This window comes from Chiloscyllium plagiosum, chromosome 29 (genome assembly GCF_004010195.1).
Source record: "Chiloscyllium plagiosum isolate BGI_BamShark_2017 chromosome 29, ASM401019v2, whole genome shotgun sequence".
In the NCBI taxonomy this organism is placed as follows: Eukaryota; Metazoa; Chordata; class Chondrichthyes; order Orectolobiformes; family Hemiscylliidae; genus Chiloscyllium; species Chiloscyllium plagiosum.
The window spans coordinates 31,005,097-31,025,825 of NC_057738.1; the positions used below are offsets into that span (position 1 = coordinate 31,005,097).

The 20,729-nt window shown below is 42.0% G+C and overlaps 2 protein-coding genes across 4 annotated transcripts in view; one reads left to right on the forward strand and one right to left on the reverse strand.

Moving 5' to 3' along the window:
• mylk4b (myosin light chain kinase family, member 4b) overlaps positions 1-20,729 on the reverse strand; it is a 189,528-nt gene that overhangs the window by 163,007 nt on the left and 5,792 nt on the right. The window lies entirely within an intron of this gene.
• wrnip1 (WRN helicase interacting protein 1) overlaps positions 11,503-20,729 on the forward strand; it is a 69,829-nt gene continuing 60,602 nt past the window's right edge. The window contains exon 1 of one of the 3 annotated variants that reach the window (XM_043719401.1): positions 11,503-12,302. In XM_043719401.1, the coding sequence (XP_043575336.1) occupies positions 11,700-12,302 (603 nt within the window). In that variant the 5' untranslated portion in view covers positions 11,503-11,699. The remainder of the gene's footprint in view (positions 12,303-20,729) is intronic. The other 2 variants (XM_043719400.1, XM_043719399.1) reach the window with 2 other exon arrangements.

Genomic DNA, 20,729 nt, shown 5'->3' on the forward strand with positions numbered 1-20,729 from the left:
AGGTGTGGGCGCAAGTCTTGCACCTCCTGCGGTTGCATGGGAAGGTGCCGGGAGGTTAGGTTGGGTTGGTGGGGGATGTGGATCTGACGAGGGAGTCACGGAGGGAGTGGTCTTTACGGAATGCTGATAGGGGAGGGGAGGGAAATTATTTCTATCAGTCCTACTTTTGTCAATTTCTCACGTGCATTGCATACATAATCTTTAAATTGTGCAGGTTCTCTAATGATATGTATGTATGTTATCATTTGCAGCCCATCTGGTACCTGTTTCTTCCTAGGGTGACTTCCTACAATGTGGTAACTGTTGTGCTGATCCATTGTCCTTGTTGGGCAACATGTGAAACTCTGAGACAGATGATCATGATGTATCAAATGGTGAGATCATATCTTCCTGATGAGCTGTCTGCAGTGAAGGAACATGTCTCTAGTTGTACATATATGTCTGTGGATGCAGCAGCATGGCTGGCTATTCATGTTCACCAAAGATAATCAAGATGAGAACTGCCCTTCACAGGTCCTAAATAGCGACAAGAGCTGACTCTTATTGAGAATGTTGAACATTTTCATTCTGACTGTCTTGCCAAAACTCAAAACTGCCAAGTCATTGCCAGAAATATTAAACAAAAATTTGGCTTTCTGAGCTTTTAGATTGATTTTGTCACTTGCTCCTTTTTCACTATTGGAGGTATAGTTTAATTGTGGTGTAATGGAATACATTTTATGCCTTCAGTAGGTGTAATTGTCCATTTTATTTTGCCGTGTTCAAGTCTGTGCTGGATTTGATTGATTCCTTTAGGATCCTTTTGATGATTTCCAATGCCAATCAGTTTTTGTTCCCCCATTTGACTGGGAATGGTATGGAGATAATCATTTATGAAGTGCCAGAATTCTTCACTTGTGAATTGAGGGCCATTGCCACTTATCACAATGTTAGGAATGCATAATGACTGAAATGTGCTTTCAGGCATTCTGCAATCTCATTGGTAAGTCATTGACAGCAGCTAGCCTAACACATATTAATCAGAATGAAGCTGTCAGTGTCAAGATAGTCAACTCCTGCAAGAGTAAAGATATCTACTCCAAGCTTCATCCCTCGCTATCTGGAATACCACGCATTATAAACGGCCCTTTAGTTTCTTGACTTGGTGATCACTACAAGCACTGCACTCGCTGATGTGGCCTTTAATCTTGTTGTTCATATTTGGCCAGTGAAGCACTAGTCTTACCTTCCAAAGACTAGACTCAATTCTTTAACTGTTTGCATAAATGCACTTTAGCATTTCTTAACTAATTTCCTTAATGATGACAATTTCTTTTGTGGAAGAAATGCTATCCTGAATTGCCACTTCATTTCTCTATGCCCAATACTCTTCTATAACGACATGTCTTTGATGTTTCTAGGACCTTTTTCATCACTACTTGCTGCAGCAATTGAAGAGTTGCATCTTATTACATAGTTTGCTTGATTTGAGCAAGGGCTTGTCTTTCAGATTCAATTAGACTGTTGAGTTAATAACTAGCAGAACCTGTCAAGCTGTTGTTTTTTATTGAATTGGGAAGATTTGACACTCCATCTCAGCAGCCTCAACTTTCAGCATGACAAAATGTACATCTGTTTCCTTTCCTTGTAGATCACGTTCAGATGAAATCTCTAATAACAGAGCAACATTCTTTGATGACAGTATGAAGCACGCAGAAATGGTTCGACGAAGATGCTTTGAAATGCCTTGTGGTTGGATTCGAGACAAAGAAATACTGTAGATTCAAGACAGACAAGCTACTTGTCTACCTTGTAGTTATGTCTCTCCCCAAGCAGTATTTGTTAAACTGTTCACAAGCAAAGACAATAATTAGGCCTTCTTTCTCAGCCTGAACATGGCACCATTCAGTTCAAGTTAACACTGTGGATGCAAATACAACTGGTTGTCCTTGTTACCTAAGGGTTGCTCCGCATATTGTCTCACTGGCATCACACTGCAAGGTGACTTCATCATTTATATCAGAGTATCTCAGCACTGAACTTATCACTAACTGTTTGATTATATTGAAAACTGCTTCTTATACCGTGCTCCAAAACCACTACATCCTTAGCAGTGAGCTTGCATAGTGGTTCATGCTCTTTGACAAATGAGGCAAGAACTTTGCCAGCCAGGTCATGGATCCAACAAATTGGTGCACTACTTTGGCATCTTTTTGTTGCTGCATGTCTGCTCAGATTTCATCACGTCAGGATGCAGGCAAAGTCTTTTTTTCCCATTAGTATATAACCTATGTACATGACTTTTTCAATTGTACTTTTTTTGTTCAGTTTCAGACTCATCTGTCTCCAACAGTTGCACTTGACTGTGAGCATGGTCTGCCTTAGCTTCTTCCAGCATATCTTAACATGCAAAGACTAGCAGGTCACCCAAATAGCTTCCACTCCAGGAAGATCATGTTGTGTTGTTCAGATTGGAGTCTGTGACCAGTAGTGTGCTGCAAGGATCTGTGCTGGATCCACTGTTGTTCATCATTAACATAAACAATTTGGATGAGAATATAGGAGGCATATATTTGAGTTTGATGAGTTTGCAAATGACACTAACATTGGTGGTATAGTGGACAGTGAAGAAGGTTATCTAAGAGTACAAGTGGATCCTGATCAACTGGGCCAGTGGGCTGAGGAATGGCAGATGGAGTTTAATGCAGATAAATGTGAGGTGTTGCATTTTGGTAAGACATACCAGAGCAGGACTTACATAATTAATGGTAGGGCCTAGGGGAGTGTTGTTGAACAGAGAGACTGAGGGGTATGCCTTGTTTGTGTGCTGCATAGAGCCATTTGCCGAGTCCATCAGGAAGGATGCGAGCCTGAGAGGGGTGACTATTCCTGGCAGCGGGGGCCTGCAGGTTAAGGCCTCCCTGTACATGGATGACGTCGCCGTTTTCTGCTCGGATCCGCTGTCCGTGCGCAGACTCATGTGCATTTGTGACCAGTTCGAACGGGCCTCGGGGGTCAAGGTAAACCGAGGCAAGAGCGAGGCCATGCTCTTCGGGAACTGGGCCGACCAATCCTCGATCCCCTTCACCGTCAGGACCGACCACCTGAAGGTGCTGGGTATTTGGTTTGGAGGGGCTGGGGTGTGCGCCAAGTCTTGGGAGGAGTGTATCAGCGAAGTGAGGCAGAAACTGTGCAGATGGAAGCTACGGTCGCTCTCCATCGCAGGAAAAAACCTGGTCATCAGGTGTGAGGCACTGTCATTGCTATTATACGTGGCACAGGTCTGGCCTATTCCCAGAACCTGTGCCGCTGCAGTCACCCGGGCCATCTTCCAGTTTATATGGAGGTCAAAGATGGACCGGGTCCGAAGGGACTCACTGTATAAAGATCTGGGCAACGGAGGAAAAAATACACCCAATGCCACCCTCACCCTGATGGCCACCTTTGTGTGTGGCTGCATCAAGCTGTACGCAAACACCAAGTGTCACTACGTACTGAGATTCTACCTGTCCCCGGTGTTGCGAAAGATGGGCCTGGCCTCGCTGCCGCGCACAGGTCCATCAGGAAGTGGTCAGCACGTAGTGTCTTTGAGACCCTTCGGGAAAAGGAGAGGGCGGATCCTATCGAGCGGTTCCCTGGGCAGACTGTCAAAGCCATTTGGCAGAATGCCTCATCGCCAGAACTTTCCAACACGCACCAAGACATGGCTTGGCTGGTGGTGTGAAGGGCTCTGCCTGTGAGATCCTTTAATCACGCCCGGACTCTCAGCCGCACCGCACGCTGGCCTCGAAGCGGCTGCGGGGGGGACGAGACTGTCACACACCTCCTTCTGGAATGTGCCTATGCAGAGGAAGTCTGGAGAGGAATGCAGTGGTGTTTGTCGAGGTTCGTCCCGAGCAGCGCCGTGATGCGGGACTCCGTGCTCTGCGGTCTGTTCCCCGGGACACACACCGAGGCGAACATCAACTGTGCCTGGAGGATCATCAACTCGGTGAAGGACGCTCTCTGGGTGGTCCGAAACCTGCTGATCTTCCAGCTGAAGGAGTTGACCCCGACTGAGTGTTGCAGACTGGCACATTCCATGTTGAGGGACGCGCTGAAGCTTGGGGCAGCTGCCGCCAAGGCGCGGTGGGGAAAGACCACTGTGTAAAGCCTGCCTGCCTAACGAAGAACAGGGGGCCCATGCAGTTATTTGGGCTCTGCTGACGCCTCAAAATGTACGGACCTGTATAAAAATGATAAATTCTGATCTCTGTATGTACATGTTTACATATGTATGGCATGACCAACTGTACAGACCATCAAATTATTTTATGAATAAAGTATATTTTTGAAATTAAAAAAAAAAGAGAGACTGAGGGGTATGTAGTTCCTTGAAAGTGGCATCACTGTTAGACAGGGTGGTGAAGAAAGCATTTGGCATCTTTGTCTTCATCGGTCAGAGCACCGAGTGTGATGTCATGTGGCAGCTGTACAAGACATAGGTAAGGTCACATTTGGAGTACGACATAGTATTCTGATTGCTCTATTGAAAGGTTGTTTTTAAACTAGAAAGGGTTCAGAAAAAGTTTCCAGGGATGTTGCCATGACTGGAAGATTTTTTTTCCTGGCATGTAGGATGGGAGGTATCCTTATGGAGGTTTATGAAATCATGAGGGTCATAGATAAGTGAATAGCCAAGTCTTTTCCCCAGGGTAGGGGAATCCAACACTAGAGGGCATAGGTTTAAAATGAAAGGGGAAAGATTTAAAATGGACTTTTTGCACAGAGGTTGCTGCATATATGGAACAAGCTGCCAGATGAATTAGAGTTAGGTACAATTAAAATGTTTAAATGACATTTGGACAGATACACTGCTAGGAAAAGTTTAGAGGGATATGGGCCAAATTCAGGCAAATGGGATTAGTTTAGTTTAGGAAGCCTGGTCAGCATGGATAAGTTGGGCTGAAGGACCTGTGTTGTATGATTCTATGACTGTCTGAACCATGTTCTTCTGGCAAGGGGAAATGTGAAAAGCTACAAGCAGCCATCTGTATCTCCCAAATGATACCCAGAATGCAATCAGAAAACTGCTGTTTTTGTCCATATTTGCTTGCCAGTAACCATCCTTCATATCAAGACAGAGTATCATACCTTGGCAAATTGAGGCAAAATTTCTTCCAAGGTTGGCATAAAGTTGTGAGGTTTCTTCAAAACTTTATTAAGATCTATTGGATCTATGCATATGTTGAGTTTTACGGGTGTTTTCACTGTCACCGTGTTACTAATGCAGTCTCTAAGAGTTGTCACTTCCTATATTAGTTTTGCTTCTTTTCCAGTTCTTCTGTTTTATTTTCTAGGTTGGATGAGAGGGCAGTTGGAACTCTCCTCGGTAATTGCTGACTTGGTCTCATACTCTCATCTATTTCAAGATGATATTCATTGGGAACACATTCAAGACCTGTAAGAACATCTTTGTAATCTTCTAGAATTCACACTTCAGTCAATAGAATATTGACCTGTGAAATGCTCCGTTGCTCCTCTAGCTCTAGAGTTACCAGTTCAAGTTTTAAATTTGCTTCAGCCATGTATGGATTTTGCTACTGTTTATATTTGGAACTCCAAATCATCATTCTTTACATTACATTGGACTCTGAGCATAATTTGTCCTCTTGGGATGAATACCATTTGATTACACAGTCTCAATTTTGCCTTCAAAGGCATTATCATCTTAGCAGCCAGCAGAGATTCACTGCCTTCCAACCCTGCTGAGACCCCAGCAACAACTGCTGAAAAAAGTAAAAAATCTGGCTTTGTGAGATCTTGACCCCACCATTGACTTTTGCATTATCATCTTAGCCACTTTGCACAGGTCTATCAAGCTCACAATTTGCATTAAACATAGGCATCTATGTGACACTTTACATTCACCTGATGTTCTCCTGCAGCAGTCATCATTCTAAAAGTCACAAACTATTTATCATCTTTTAAACTGGACAATGCCAACCTATTGCATGGTGTAACATCATTCATTAGAATCTCCATCTGATATCTTTCCAGCTGCCACTTTTACAAACTTGTTTTTGTGACAATACCGTGGCTTTAAGAGATGTGTTTTGTCTTGGTTTCTTTTAGAGAGAGATTGGGGGACATGTGCTGAACAGCCTATGAGAAAATAAACAATTTTTTTAAATTTGGAACAATAAAAGCAGCATGAATTGGTGGGGTCAAGATCTCACAGAGCCAGATTTTTTACTTTTTTCAGCAGTTGTTGCTGGGGTCTCAGCAGGGTTGGAAGGCAGTGAATCTCTGCTGGCTGCTACACTCTCTCTCTGACTTTTCTCTGGATGCTTTTCCTCCAGAGTGGCTGGAGTTGCATGTGAGATAATCGAAATTCTGAATTTGCCTTTTCTAACGGTATGTTTATGGGATGTTGCGATATTGGAACAGTTAATTGGCAATAGTTACAGTATCAATTATTTAGTTAAGTGTTCCAACAGAGTTACAGTTAAGCCAATTCTTTTCTTTATTCTCTCTTTTGTTGTATTTTAACCACATTTAAATTTGCCTAATGTTGAGTAGTTTGACGGATTGAATTGCATCAGGAACATTGCACCTTTACATTATGTTTAAAATACCAAATAGTGCCTCAGCATCTCATTAAGTGTTAAACCAAAATCACACATCTCTGCCAGTCGTTTTAACCTAGTCAAAAATCCCGATATGGATTCACCTGGTTCTCGAATTGCCACATAAAAATGATAGCATCTCAGAATTAAAGGAGACTTGGGGTCATAATATTCCTTAACTAAATCCATCAACTCTTGAGCGATTTTAGTATCTGTTGCCTCAGGGAATGTTAGGCTCCTAATTACCAAAAAAGCTGTGGGTCCATGAGCTGTAAGGAGAATTATTTGTTGCTTTTCATCCGTGCCAATGTTATTTGCCTGGAAAAAATAATGCATTCTTTCTACACACTGGGCCCAGTCTTAGACAGCAAGATCAAATAAATCAAGCTTCCCACATAGCTGCATGATACCAGAAATATTTACCCCAACTCAAACTCAACTGTTGCGGGTGAATTTCTTCAGGAACATGCTTTTCTCTCGATGCCACTGAAATGTCTCCACAGAGGCTGGGTATCCTGTTAGCAAGTCACTCTTTATTTACATGTGAAGAGTCTTTAACACTGATCTAGCTCCCTCAGAGCCAGCTCTCAGAGGAAACAGAATGTCTGACACTGCTGTTTTCTTTCTGACATTTCTTTTTTTTTTCTTTATTTTTCTTTTGTATCCCCTACACTGCCTCTTAACAGTGGTAGTGCTTATGACATCCCTGTTTTTTTTTAGCCAGCCAGTACTCCCTGATTGGACCAGATTAACAACTCCAGTTCAGGGGACTCATATTTTACAAGGACCACCCGGCTGACCTTGTTACATGCTCCATGTTTGATCACCAGATTAAGTGGAAGATAGCTATAGTGACTTCCTTGGAATAGGTATGGATTAGAACTGTACCAAATTCAGCCAACGGCAAGAATAGCACTTGAAGAGTAAGCTTTTGCCCACCATAGAACATTTTGCTCCCATATGGTCAGTTTCTGTAAATATTTGCTTCTTTCAGCTACGATGCATGCATGGGCTCATCTGAATGAGATCTTATTAAATCAACCTGCACAGACATGTTATGACAGATGTCTGAGGTCGATGGGACTTGAACCCAAAAGTTCTGGTCCAGAGGTGGGGACAGTCCCACAACACCACAGGAACCCCTGATGCCTCTGGAATAGAATTAGACCATTCGGTCCACTTGGTCTGCTTCACCATTCGATCATGGCTGATTTAATGCAATTGCAAAATCACTCCTCAAACTCCAAGCTTGGGAGGCCCTGTGCTACAGTGGCAGTGTCCCTGGGAAGCCTGGGTTCAAATCCCACCTCCTCTAGAGTAGTAGAGAAACATTCTGACCAGGTTGATTAGAAAATATCTTAAATCCCAATTTGGAGAGCATATCCATCATGTCGGTGTCATTATCCTATCAAAGGCCATTTCCTGGTCTAAGATCAGAAGTCCACCCCTGTATCCTATCCCACGCCTAGGCAATCATATCCCTAAATAATATAGTACAATCTTCCTCTCAGGTACAGTACAGTCCAGATTGAGATGGATGATGAATTTTGTTGCACTACTTTAAGTAGCGAAATAAGCACGCAACTATGATCTGACTCTCCACATTCTCCCAGATTGTGATGATGCATTTCCTCATGGATTCTAACAGGCTGCTAGCCAGAAGAATACGCTGGTACAATCCCAACAGGTTTGGATCAATCTAGCCCACAGACTCGAATATAACTCAGCTGGTCATTAGTTATTTCCAGGGTTTTTACTCATTTCAAAAGACCCAATTGCCTTTGTCAGGTCAATGAGAGATAGTAATTTGTCTCGGGTATCCTGTACACTGTCGTATAAAGTCTTCTTGATAACTGCCCTGATATACAGGAGGGCCTCTTGCTATCAATGCACTCCATTTGTACAGTCAAGCTTAAAAGGATTTGCTAACCCAAACTGTTTTCATCCTACAGGCTTGAAGAGTGTAGTGCTGGAAAAGCATAGCTAGTCAGGCAGCATTTGAGGAGCAGAAGAGTCGACGTTTCAAACATAAGCTCTTCTTCAGGATTGAGGGAGTGGTCCAAGAGCGCTGAGAGATAAATAGGTATCACATTCCCATCTACCTTACCCCAGCCCCATCCCCCACTCATTAGAGGTAGTAGAGGTGGGCACGATAGCATCATTTAGTAACTAGACAGATACATAAATGGGCAGCGAGCAAAGGAATACAGATCTTTAGGAAATAGGCGGTAGGTTTAGATAGAGGATGTGGATAGGCACAGGCTTGGAGGGCCAAATATCCTGTTCCTGTGCTGTAATTTTCTTTGTTCTCTTTTGCCACTTTCAAGGAGCTATGAACTTGCACCCCAAAATTCCTCTGTACATCAATACTCCTAAGGGTCCTGCCATTTACTATACACTTTTGTGCATTTGACTTCCCAAAATGCATCATCTCACACTTGTCCAGATTAAAATCCATCTGCCATTTCTCCATTTAACAATTATGGATAACTTTAATCTTCCTGTTGATGGGGCTAATCAATTGGAAAGGGTGACTATGACAACAAATTCAGAGAGTACATTAAGGATAATGTCCTAGAGAAATATGTCATGAAATCAACCAGGGAGCATGCCATCTTGGATTTGGTAATGAGACAGATTTCATAAATGTTCTCAGAGTAAAGCAGCCTCTAGGAAGCCCTGATCATAGCATTATAGAATTTAATAGGCAGTTCAAGAGTGAGAAACTTGGGTCATACGTTCATAAGATGTAGGACCAATATTAGGCCATTCATCCCATCGAGTCTGCTCCACAATTCAATCATGGCTGATATGCTCCTCGCCCCCATTTTCCTGCCTTCTCCCCATAACCCTTCAACCCATTACCAATTAAAAATCTGTCTAACTCCTCCCTAAATTTACATCCACTGCACTTTGGGGGAGCAAACTCTACAGATTCGCAACCCTTTGGTGGAAGTAGATTCTCCTCAACTCTGTTTTAAATTCGCTACCCAGTACCCTAAGACCTCTTGTCCTAGAATGCCCCACAAGAGGAAGCATCCGCTGCATTTCTATTTTATCATCTTGAATACCTCAATTTGATTTCCCCTCATTCTTCTAAAGTTCAGAAGAGGTTTACAAGAATGATCCTGGGGATGAAGGACCTGTTATAAGGAATCTTGGTCTGTACTTGATGGAATTTAGAAAGATGAGGGTGATCTGATTGAAAATTACAGGATACTGAGAGGCCTGGATACAAGGGTATGGAGAAGATTAGGAGAGACTAGGACCCATGGATACAGCCTCAGAGTGAAGAGATGACCCTTTAGAACCAAGATGTGGAGGAATTTCTTCAGCCAGAGATGGTAACTCTGTTGAACTCATTGTTGCAGCGGGCTGTGAGTGCCAAGTCATTGAGTGTATTTAAGACTGAGATAGATGGGTTCTTGATTAGTAATGGGATCAAGGATTACAGGAAGGAGGCAGGAAAAGTGGGGTTGAGAAACCTATCAGCCAAGATTGAATGGCAGAGCCGAGTTGGTGGGCTGAATGGCCTAACCCTGCTCCAACATCTTATGGTATCATGGTGAATGCACTATAGCCAAATTTGCAGACAAAAATAGGTGGAAAGGCAGATTGCGAGAGGAAAATGAATAGTTTGCAGACAGATATTGATAGGTTAAGTAAGTGGCCAAAAAGAAGGCAAATGGAGTATAATGTAGCAAAATGTGAAGTTGTTCATTTTGGGACAGAGAGCAAATGAACTGGGTATTAGTCAAATGAAGAAAAACGGCAAGAAGCTGTAACACAAAGGGACATGGGGTTACTTGTGCATGAAACACAGTAAGTTAACATACAGATGCAGCAGATTATCAGGAAGACTAATATAAAATTGGCCCTTATTTCAAGGGGGTTGGAGCCTTAGAGTAGGCAAATCTTATTGCAGATATACAAGGTGCTGGTGAGACCACGTCTGGAGTACTGTGAACAGTTTTGGTCCCCTTATTTAAAGGAAAGATACTGTTTCATTGGGAGCAGTTCATAAGTCACTAGGATAGTTCCTGGTATGGAAGCATTGAGCAAAGACTAAACAGTTTGAGACTTTTCTCAATGGAGTTTATAAGAATGAGAGGTGATCTTATTGAAACATATGGGATTCTTAAGGGCTCGACAGGGTAAATGCTGACAGGATGTTTCCTCTTTTGGGAGAGTCTAGAATCAGAGGCCATAGTCTCAGAATAAAGGGACATAAATTTGAGATGAGGAATTTCTTCTCTCAGAGGCTTGAGCATCTTTGGAACTCCTTTCCATCGACAGCCATACAGGCTAGAGTCTTTGTGCATATTTATGACTATGATAGATTATATTCTTATCAGTACAGGAATCAACAGTTTCAGGGAAAATGTAGAAGAGTGGACAAGAAAAATACTGGATCAGCCATGATTCTACTAAATGGCGGTGCAAGCTCAAGTAGCTGAATGGCTTACTCCTTTTCCTATTTCTTATGGAACTTGAATCTCAAAGTCCATTTCTGATTTTCCAATTGCTCAGTTTTATCAAAGAATTTGCCATGTACTTATTGACGGATAATCTGTCTGCAAACGTCCCCAGCACTGAATATTCTTACAACGTGCAGTTATGTCCCTCCCAGTGAGTTGGAAGGCCTGGGTTAAAATCCCACCTTTTCCATAGCTGTGTTACAACGTCTCTAAACAGGTTGATTAGAAAATATTCACAACAGGCTCTGATCAAGCAATGCGACGTACATCTCAAATGTCTTGGTCGTAACTGTAGAATGTAGTGAGGTCAGATCAACTCATCTCTAGGCATTAAAAGCAAAATACTGTGAGTACCTGAAATCTGAAACAAACACAGAAAATGCAGGAGAAACTCAGCAGGTTGAGCAGCAACTGCGGGGGAGGGGGGGAAGGTGAGTTAATGTTTCGAGTTCCTTATGACTTTGCTATGTCCAAAGTTAATATTAGGAGCAATAAAAATCAAGGAGCGCATAGAGGGGAGGGATGAAAGAAGCATATCCATAAACTCAGGATGTAAGTCCTTCCATAGTGAAAACAAAAGGGGTGGAGGAATAGGAAGGAAGTATGCATTCGGATCAATGTTTAGGGCGGAGAAATGGCGCAGATGCAGGGGGATAGGACGTCAATAGTGCAATGCCCTGTCTGCTCGCAGCAGATGCAGAGTTTCAGGATCAATGCTCATCTGGACCACTGTCTGGGTGTGAGGAAAGGCGACGGCGAGAGTGATGGGGAACCGGGCAGCAAGAGGCCGCGCCTGTCCCCAGGAGCAACGTTCGGCGATGAAACGTCTTTCCTGCAGAGCGGGCGCGAGGCTGCAGCCAGAACCCCGCCGGGCCTAGCGCGCGGCGATGGAACGCTGCCCGGGCAGAGCGAGCGCGAGGCAGCAGCGAGCTCGACCGTTAACGATGGCAAGAGCAGGTGCAGCGCCTCGCAGCCCAGGCAGACCCCAGCAACCGCCGCCTCGCTCTCTGAGTTCTTACAGCGACCCGCCGCCTCGACCCCCAGTCCCCAAGGGGCGACTGTGTCGCTGCTGCAGCAGCTGGAGGCGAAACCCCTGGCGGAGATCATGAGGCCCACTGTCCTGGCCGAACTTATTGGGCAGAATAAGGTTTTGGGTGAAAATACTCTGCTGCGGACTCTGTTGGAATCACATGAGATTCCGTCCATCATATTGTGGGGCCCACCGGGATGTGGCAAAGTAAGTACGTTTGGCATTATATTTCACTATAGCTGAAAGATGACACATTTTATTGAAAGTTCATTTTTACCCTTATCAGGACAATTCACAAGAAATACTAATGTAAGGGGAAACCAACATTGTTATCCTTTAAATTTGTATTTCTTGTGAATTGTCCTGATGACTGCAGGTTGAAAACCAACAAAATGTCACATTTTCTTCTTCACAATAATTAAGTATGATAGGGTAAACCCTGTGGATGTACTTTATTCCCCACAGTACAAGTGTCTCGTTTCACTTTGTAACAGGAGTATCCCAGCATTTTTGCCTACTTTCGTTTCACTTGAATGTGTCCAAGTCAGAATCAGAGGTTCATTAATTTGCACCTCTCTGTTTGCAGAAATATGAAATGAGCTCAATCTTGCCACAGAAGAATTTTGAGTTTAGCACTGTTATCGATGTGGTCAGTGGGTTTGAGCAAAGAAGCGATACGTCGCAAGTCATCACATCGAGCTGGTTGACTTGCAACATGCTGTCAAGCTACCTGATGTTTTTATATTTGCTGGATTTCCATATTACAGTCTCCGCAAACAAGTTGGTGTTTGTGCTGAATAGGTAAAACACACCTTAAATCATGTGTTAATACAATGCCAATCGATTTCCTCAACTGAGAAAGGGAACAATTTCAACTGGAGAGTCATCCCTGTATGTATAAATTATTCTTAAAGATGTTTTTAAGTTTGTTTTATTTCTTCCAATGTGCTATTTCTTTCTCAATCCAACATTTTACTTCCCACTCTTTACTTTGTACCTAATTTGACTCTAAGACATCCATTCCAATTCTGCCCTCCCTCTGCTGAAAATTCTGCTTAATCTTTTAAATTATATTGATTAAGGAGAATAATCTGTTGATTCCACTGCCTACTAAGGTCCAAGATGCTCCATGAATCCCACACTTCTAGCAATCTAGCAGTTTGAAATATTTGAACTGAATGACTATAAGGCATAGGAACTACAGCTGTCCAATTGTCCCATTAATTTTGCTCCACTATTCAGTGAGATCATAGTTGATCTAGTAATCCCCAACTCCACTTTTGTGCTTTTCCTCATAACATTTGATTCCCATATTGATTAAAAGTCTATCTATTTCAGCCTTGAATGTTGAAGGAAATACTTTAAATACGCATGCACAACTCAATGGCAACATGATTTTGAGTCATAGAACACAGCAACAGACTCTTTGGTCCAACTCATCCATACCAAACAGATATCCTGATTTAAACTAGTACCTTTTGCCAGCATTTAGTTCATACCACTAAATTGTTCCTATTCATGTATCCATCCAAATACCTTTTAAATGTTGTAATTATAACAGCCTCCATCACTCCCTCTGGCAGCTCATTTCCATAGACACACCACTCTGCATGAAAAAGTTGTCCCTTAGGTCCCTTTTAAATCTTTCTCCTCTCACTTTAACCTATGCCCTCTAGTTTTGGACTCCACTACCCTGGGCAAAAGACCTTGGCTATTCATCTTATCCATACCCTTCATGATTTTAAAAACTTCTATAAGGTCACCCCTCAGCCTCTGACACTTCAGGAGAAATAGCCCCAGCCTATTTATCCTCTTTCTATAGCTCAAACCCTCCAATCCTGGCAACATCCTTGTAAATCTTTTCTGAACCCTTTCAAGTTTCACATCTTTCCCATAGCAGGGAGATGAGAATTGAATGCAATAATCCAAATGTGGCCTAACCAATGTCCTGTACAACTGCAACATGACCTCCAAACTCCTATACTCAATGCACTGACCAATAAAAGCATTCATGCCAAACTCCTCCTTCACCATCCTATCTACTTGCAACTCTTCTTTCAAGGAATTATGAACCTGCACTCCAAGGTCGCTTTGTTTGGCAACACTCCTCAGGACCATACCATTAAGTGTATAAGTCCTGCTCTGATTTGCCTTTCCAAAATGCAGCACCTCACATTTCCCCATATGATGAAGATCCCGTTGTATTCTGAGGTAACCTTCTTACTGTTCACTACACCACCAATTTTAGTGTCATCTGCAAAATTGCTCACCATGTCTCCTATATTCATATCCAACTCATTTATATAAATGATAAAAAGCAGTGGACCCAGCACTGATCCTTGTGGCACACCGCTGGTAACAGGCCTCCAGTCTGAAAAGCAACCCTCCACCATCACCCTCTGTCTTCTACCTTCAAGCCAATTTTCTATCCAAAAGGATAGTTTTCCATGTATTCCATGTGATCTAACCTTGTTAACCAGTCTACTGTGCAGGACCTTATCAAACGCCTTACTGAAGTCCATATAGACAATGTTCACAGCTCTGCCTTCATCAATCATCTTCGTCACTTCAAAAAATTCAATCAAGTTAGTGAGAATGATTTCCTACATGCAAAGCTATGTTAACTATCCTAATCAGAGTCGAACAGTGTGGTGCTGGAAAAGCACAGCAGGTAGGCAGCATCCGAGGATCAGGAGAGTTGATGTTTCGGGCATAAGCCCTTCATCAAGAATGAAGGACTTATGCCTGAAACATTGACTCTCCTGTTCCTCGAACACTGCCTAACCTGCTGTGCTTTTCCAGAGCCACACTTTTTGACCCCCTGCTGTGCTTTTCCAGAGCCACACTTTTTGACCCTGATTCTCCAGCATCTGTAGTCCTTACTTTTTGTCCGTAATCAGTCCTTGCCTTTCCAAATACATGTAAATCCTGTCCCTCAGAATCTCCTCCAACAACTAACTCACCATTGATGTCAGGCTTACCAGTCTATATTTCCCTGACCTTTCCTGATCACGTTTCTTAAATAATGGCATCACATTAGCCACCATCCAGATTTCTGGCACTGTGGCTATCAGCGATACAAATATCTCAGCAAGGGACCCAACAATCACTTCCCTAGCTTCCCACAAAGTTCTGGGGTGCACCTGATCAAGTCCCACGGTTTTATCCACTTTAAACTTTTTAAGACTTGCAGCATCTCTTCCTCTGTAATATGAACACTTTTTTTCAGGATATCACTATTTATTTACCCAAGTTCTCTAGCTTCCATATCATTCTCCACAGTAAACAATGATGTGAAATACTAATTTAGTATATTGGTAGAAAGTGAAGACTGCAGATACTGGAGATCAGAGTTGCGAGCGTGGTGCAGGAAAAGCACAGCAGGTCAGGCAGCATCTGAGGAGCAGGAGAATCGATGTTTTGGGTATAAGCCCTTCATTCCTGATGAAGAGCTTATGCCCAAAATGTCGATTCTCCTGCTCCTCGGATGCTGCCTGACCTGCTGTGCTTTTCCAAGACTAAACTCTTGCTCATTTAGTATATTCCCCAGCTCCTGTGGTTTCTCACATAGGTGGCCTTGCAGATATTCAAGGGGGCACTATTCTCTTCCCAGTTACTCTTTTTTTTTTGTCCTTAATGCATTTCTAAAATCTTTTTGGATTCTCCTTAACCCTACTTGCCAAACTACCTCCTGTCCCCTTTTTGCAGTCTTGATTTCCCTCTTAAATATACTCCTGCTGCCCTTATATACTCTTCTAGGGATTGGCTCGATCCCTGCTGTATATGCCTAACATATGCTTCCTTCCTTTTCTTGACCAGACTCTCAATTTCTTTAGTTGTCCAACATTCCCTACAGCTACCAGCTTTGCCTTTCACACTAACAGGAACATACAGTTTCTGGGCTCTTGTTTTCTCATTTTTGAAGGCTTCCAATTTTCCAGGCATCTCTTTACTTTCAAATATCCTCTCTCAATCAACTTTTGAAATTTCTTGCCTAATTCTGACAAAATTGTCCTTCCTCCAAGTTAGAACTTTAGCTTTTCGATCAGGTATATCCTTTTCCATCACTATTTTAAAACTATTAGAATAATGTACACTGACCCCTCAGTCACTTGCCTTACATTATTTCCCAAGCGAAGGTCAATTTTTGCTCCTTCACTAGTACGTACATCCACATACCGAATCAGAAAATTTGTACACACTTTAAAAAAAATTCCTGTCCATTTCAGGCCCTTAATACTATTGCACTCCCCAATCTATGTTTGGAAAGTTAAGATCCCCTACAATTACAGACCCATTATTCTTAAAGGTAACTGAGATCTCCTTACAAATGTGTTTCTCAATTTCCAGCTGACTATTGCGGGATTTGTAGTACATTCCCAATAAGGTGATGTTTTAAAAATTCTCAAGGTCAGGTTCGTAGGAGAGTAGTCTGATTGTAGTACATTCCCAATAAGGTGACCATCCCTTTCTTATTTCTCAGTTCCACCCAATTAACTGCACTAGACATACTCCGCAGAATAAGTACAGCTGTAATATTATTCCAGCCAAGAACATCACCCACCCTCCTCTCTTTCCACCCTTCCTATAGCATCTATACCCTGGAACATCAAGCTGCCAGTCCTGTCCATCACTGAGCTATGTTTCTATAATCATCATGATATCCTAGACCCATGTTCCCAATCATGCCCTGAGTTCATCTATCTTACTTGTCAGTGCTTTGCATTGAAATGAATGCATCTTAATTTATAAGTCCTACCTTATTGTCAGCCTTGCTCATACCCTCCTTGGCTGTTTGGCTTGCTCTTTTCTCAATGCACCAGCCTCAGACTGATCTCTTCTCTCATTGTCTCTCTGATTTTCTTCGCTGCGTCGCCCTGTCTCACTGTCTCATATCAGTCTGCGCTCTAACAAAACACCTAGATTTTAAATAGTTCTTTTTGTCTATGTGTCAACTTTCTCTAAGTCTTGTGATTTACCTGTACTGTAAAATGGACAATTATAAATAAGCACAGATTAAGTTTACACATTTTTGATTTTATTATTCCATGCACACTAACGACAGCTCAGCTGGACAATACATCAATTCTCATTTCATTGCCTGATTATTGCTGTTTGTGAAAACGTACTTCGTGCATTTGCCTACAGTATAACTGTAACCACATTTTTTAAAGTAAGTCATTTGGGGCTGTAAAAGCATTTTGAAACATCCTGAGGTTACAAACATTCTCTGTATTCTTCATCTTCCTGGTTCAGACATAGGGACACTTCCACTGATTACAAGAGCCCTCGAGACTAGTTTCTGTGATTAGATTACTTACAATGTGGAAACAGACCTTCGGCCCAACTAGTCCACACCGATCCTCCGAAGAGCAACCCACAGATCCATTCCCCCACATTTACCCCTTCACCTAACAGTACGGGCAATTTAGCATGGCCAATTCACCTAACCTGCACGTCTTTGGACTTTGGGAAGAAACCAGAGCAACCCGAGGAAACCCGGGCAGACTTGGGGAGAATGTGCAAACTCCACACAGACAGTTGCCTGAGGCGGGAATTGAACCCAGTTCTCTGGCGTTGTGAGACAGCAGTGCTAACCACTGTGCCACCATGCTGCCCACATTAGACTATGTAAGTAATCAGTGCAGCATACAACTGATACAGCTTCCATTTGTGTATTTACATAATATTATTTTAGATAGTTGTTGGCTAATTATTTTTGTTTCAAAAGTAAAGTTTATGTTAAGTGAGTCCGTACCATTCTATGGAAATATTTCACATCACTCTTTTGCCCATTCCACTAAAGCCCCAGCTATGTTGCCACTCAAAGCTCATAATACCAGGTCTGAATTGTTCCTTTTATGATGGAGGAATCATGCTTTTCTTGAATATGATCATTGCAGAATAAATTTATAAATGACAAATTAATTTCAAAATAGATTGACATGAGCTGGTTCAGTGTTTTATATGGGCGTAAAGAGAGAATGCAATCCTTGAAAAATATGGTCAAACAGGGTAGATGCACAGTGAGACTGAGGGATACTGATGTACAAATCAGAAAAAATCCAAGTGATAATAATAAGATTTTTTTTGTTATTTTCTTTGAAGGTTTCTTTTTACCTGATATAAAAAAGTATTGAAAATGGTGGTGGGAGGAAAAACGTGGTTTGCCTGACTGTCCAGCATCATCCAATTGGCTAATGAAGTGAGTCTTTATTTTCCCAGTTGGAGTAGGAAGGCTCTGATCATAAGGGTGTGTGTTTTGGCTGACTTGATAGCTGTAGCATGTTGCCAAGTCATGAGAAGAAACTTCTGGGAATAGATTTAATGCCAACCTTAGCTGAAAAATAGCCTGATAAGTCTTTAAAATTTTGGGGATCGAGTGGAGAGAGAGAGACAAAATGTTTCTGCTTCTCGGGTGAATTCAAAAAGAGGCCATACGTAGAAAGGTAGTTACCAATAAATCCAAGAAGAAATTACAGGGAATTTTTTTCACTGATTGAATAATTAGAATCTGGAACTTTGTTACGTGGTAATTAAGGCAAAGCTAGATAAGTAGATGAAGGATAATGGAATGGATGTATATCTTGATGGGGATAGATAAGATAAGGTGGGAGGCAGCTTGTGTGTAGATTAACACTGGCTTGTACCAATTGAGTTGGATGCTGTAAAGTTTATGTAAAAAGTGTAGAGGAATTTAGCAAGCGCACGAGGTCATCAGTTACTGAAGGTGGTAGTTGATGTCAAAACTGAAGTAATAAAATGGACCAAGGTGATAGGTCCTGTCTACTAAAATCAACAATATAAATTACTGCAGGAAACCTTGTAGTGACTGAAGTAGAAATCTAATTTTGCAATTTGTCTAACAGTTATAATGAAGCTTGGTTTTTCTTTCTGTATATAGAATTTCCATCCTGAAATATTGATGTGTCTGTATTTAATGTATTAAGCACAAATGATTTGAGGAATATTTTAAATGTACTTGCAGTCAATCTTTTAAGTTTGGTCTTTTACTTAGCTAGATTTTATGGGTTTTTGATGGAATGTTATCAAAATATGACACCTTGGCCTTGCAGTAGTATTGTGTTTCATGTGGCTTATTTTTATCATTTTAATAGGTGTCTATGATGGATTTATGTACTTTGTTAAACTACATAGGCTCAATCCACTTCTGCCAGCAAAGAATAAGAAGTCTTCAGATTCCTTCACGTATTTCAAAATTATTGTTAAATTGTAAATGTTCTTTTTTTAAAAAATATAAGTGTACAGGAGGTTGACGGTAGTGAGGTCAGGGATAGACATACAAAGTCATGAGAGGGCACAGGCAATCAGGATGTTGGTTTGAATGTGTGTACTTCAATACCAGGAGCATCCGGAATAAGGTGGGTGAACTTACAACATGGGTTGGTACCTGGAATTTGATGTTGTGGCCGTTTCAGAGACATGGCTAGAGGAGGGACAGGAATGGTTGTTGCAGATTCTGGGATTTAGATGTTTCAGTAAGAACAGAGAAGATGGTAAAAGCGGAGGGGGTTTGGCATTGATAATCAAGGATAGTATTACAGCAGCTGAGATATTGTTTGAGGACTCCATTGAGGTAGTTTGGGCTGGGGTTAGAAACAGGAAAGGAGAGGTCACCCAGTTGGGTGTTTTCTATAGGCCTCCAAATTGCTCCAAGAATGTAGAAGAAAGGATAGCAAAGATGGTTCTGAACAGGAGCGAGAGTAACAGAGTAGTTGTTATGGGGGACTTTAGCTTCCCCAATATTGACTGGGAATACTATGGTTCAAGTAGTTTAGATGAGTCAGTTTTTGTTCAATGCGTGCAGGACTGTTTTCCGACACAGTATGTAGATAGGCCAACAAGGGGTGAAGCCATATTGGATTTGGTACTGGAGAATGAACCTGGCCAGGTGTTAGATTTGGAGGTAGGTGAGCACATTGGCGATAGTGACCATGTTTACAAATGCAATGGGCAAGGATAGATATATACCCCATGGAAAGGGGTATAACTGGGGGAAAGGCAATTATGATGCAACTAAGCAAGATTTAGGATGCATAGGATGTGGAAGGAAACTGCAGGGGAGGGACACACTTGAACTGCGGAGCTTATGCAAGGAACAGCTGCTGTGAGTTCTTGATAAGTATATACCTATCAGACAGGGAGGTAGTTGTCGAGATAGGTAGCCGTGGTTAACTAAAGAAGTTGAAGCTCTTCTCAGGAGGAAGAAGAAGGCTTAAATGAGGATTAGGTGTGAAGGCTCAGTTAGGGGGCTTGAGAATTATAAGTTAGCCAGGAAAGATCTAAAGAGAGGGCTAAGAAGAGCCAGGAGGCTCATGTTGGTAGATAGGATCAAGGAAAACCCTAAGGCCTTCTCTCGGTATATCATGAAAAAAATAATGACTAGAATAAGATTATGTCCAATCAAAGATAGTAATGGAAAGTTATGTGTGGAATCTGAAGACATAGGGGAAGCACTGAATGAATGCTTTTCATCAGTATTCACATTGGAAAAAGGCAATGTTAGTGAGAGTACAGACATACAGGCTACTAGATTAGATGGGATTGCGGTTGACAAAGTGGAGGTTTTAGCAATTTTGGAAAATCTGAAACTACATAAGACCCGTGGACCGG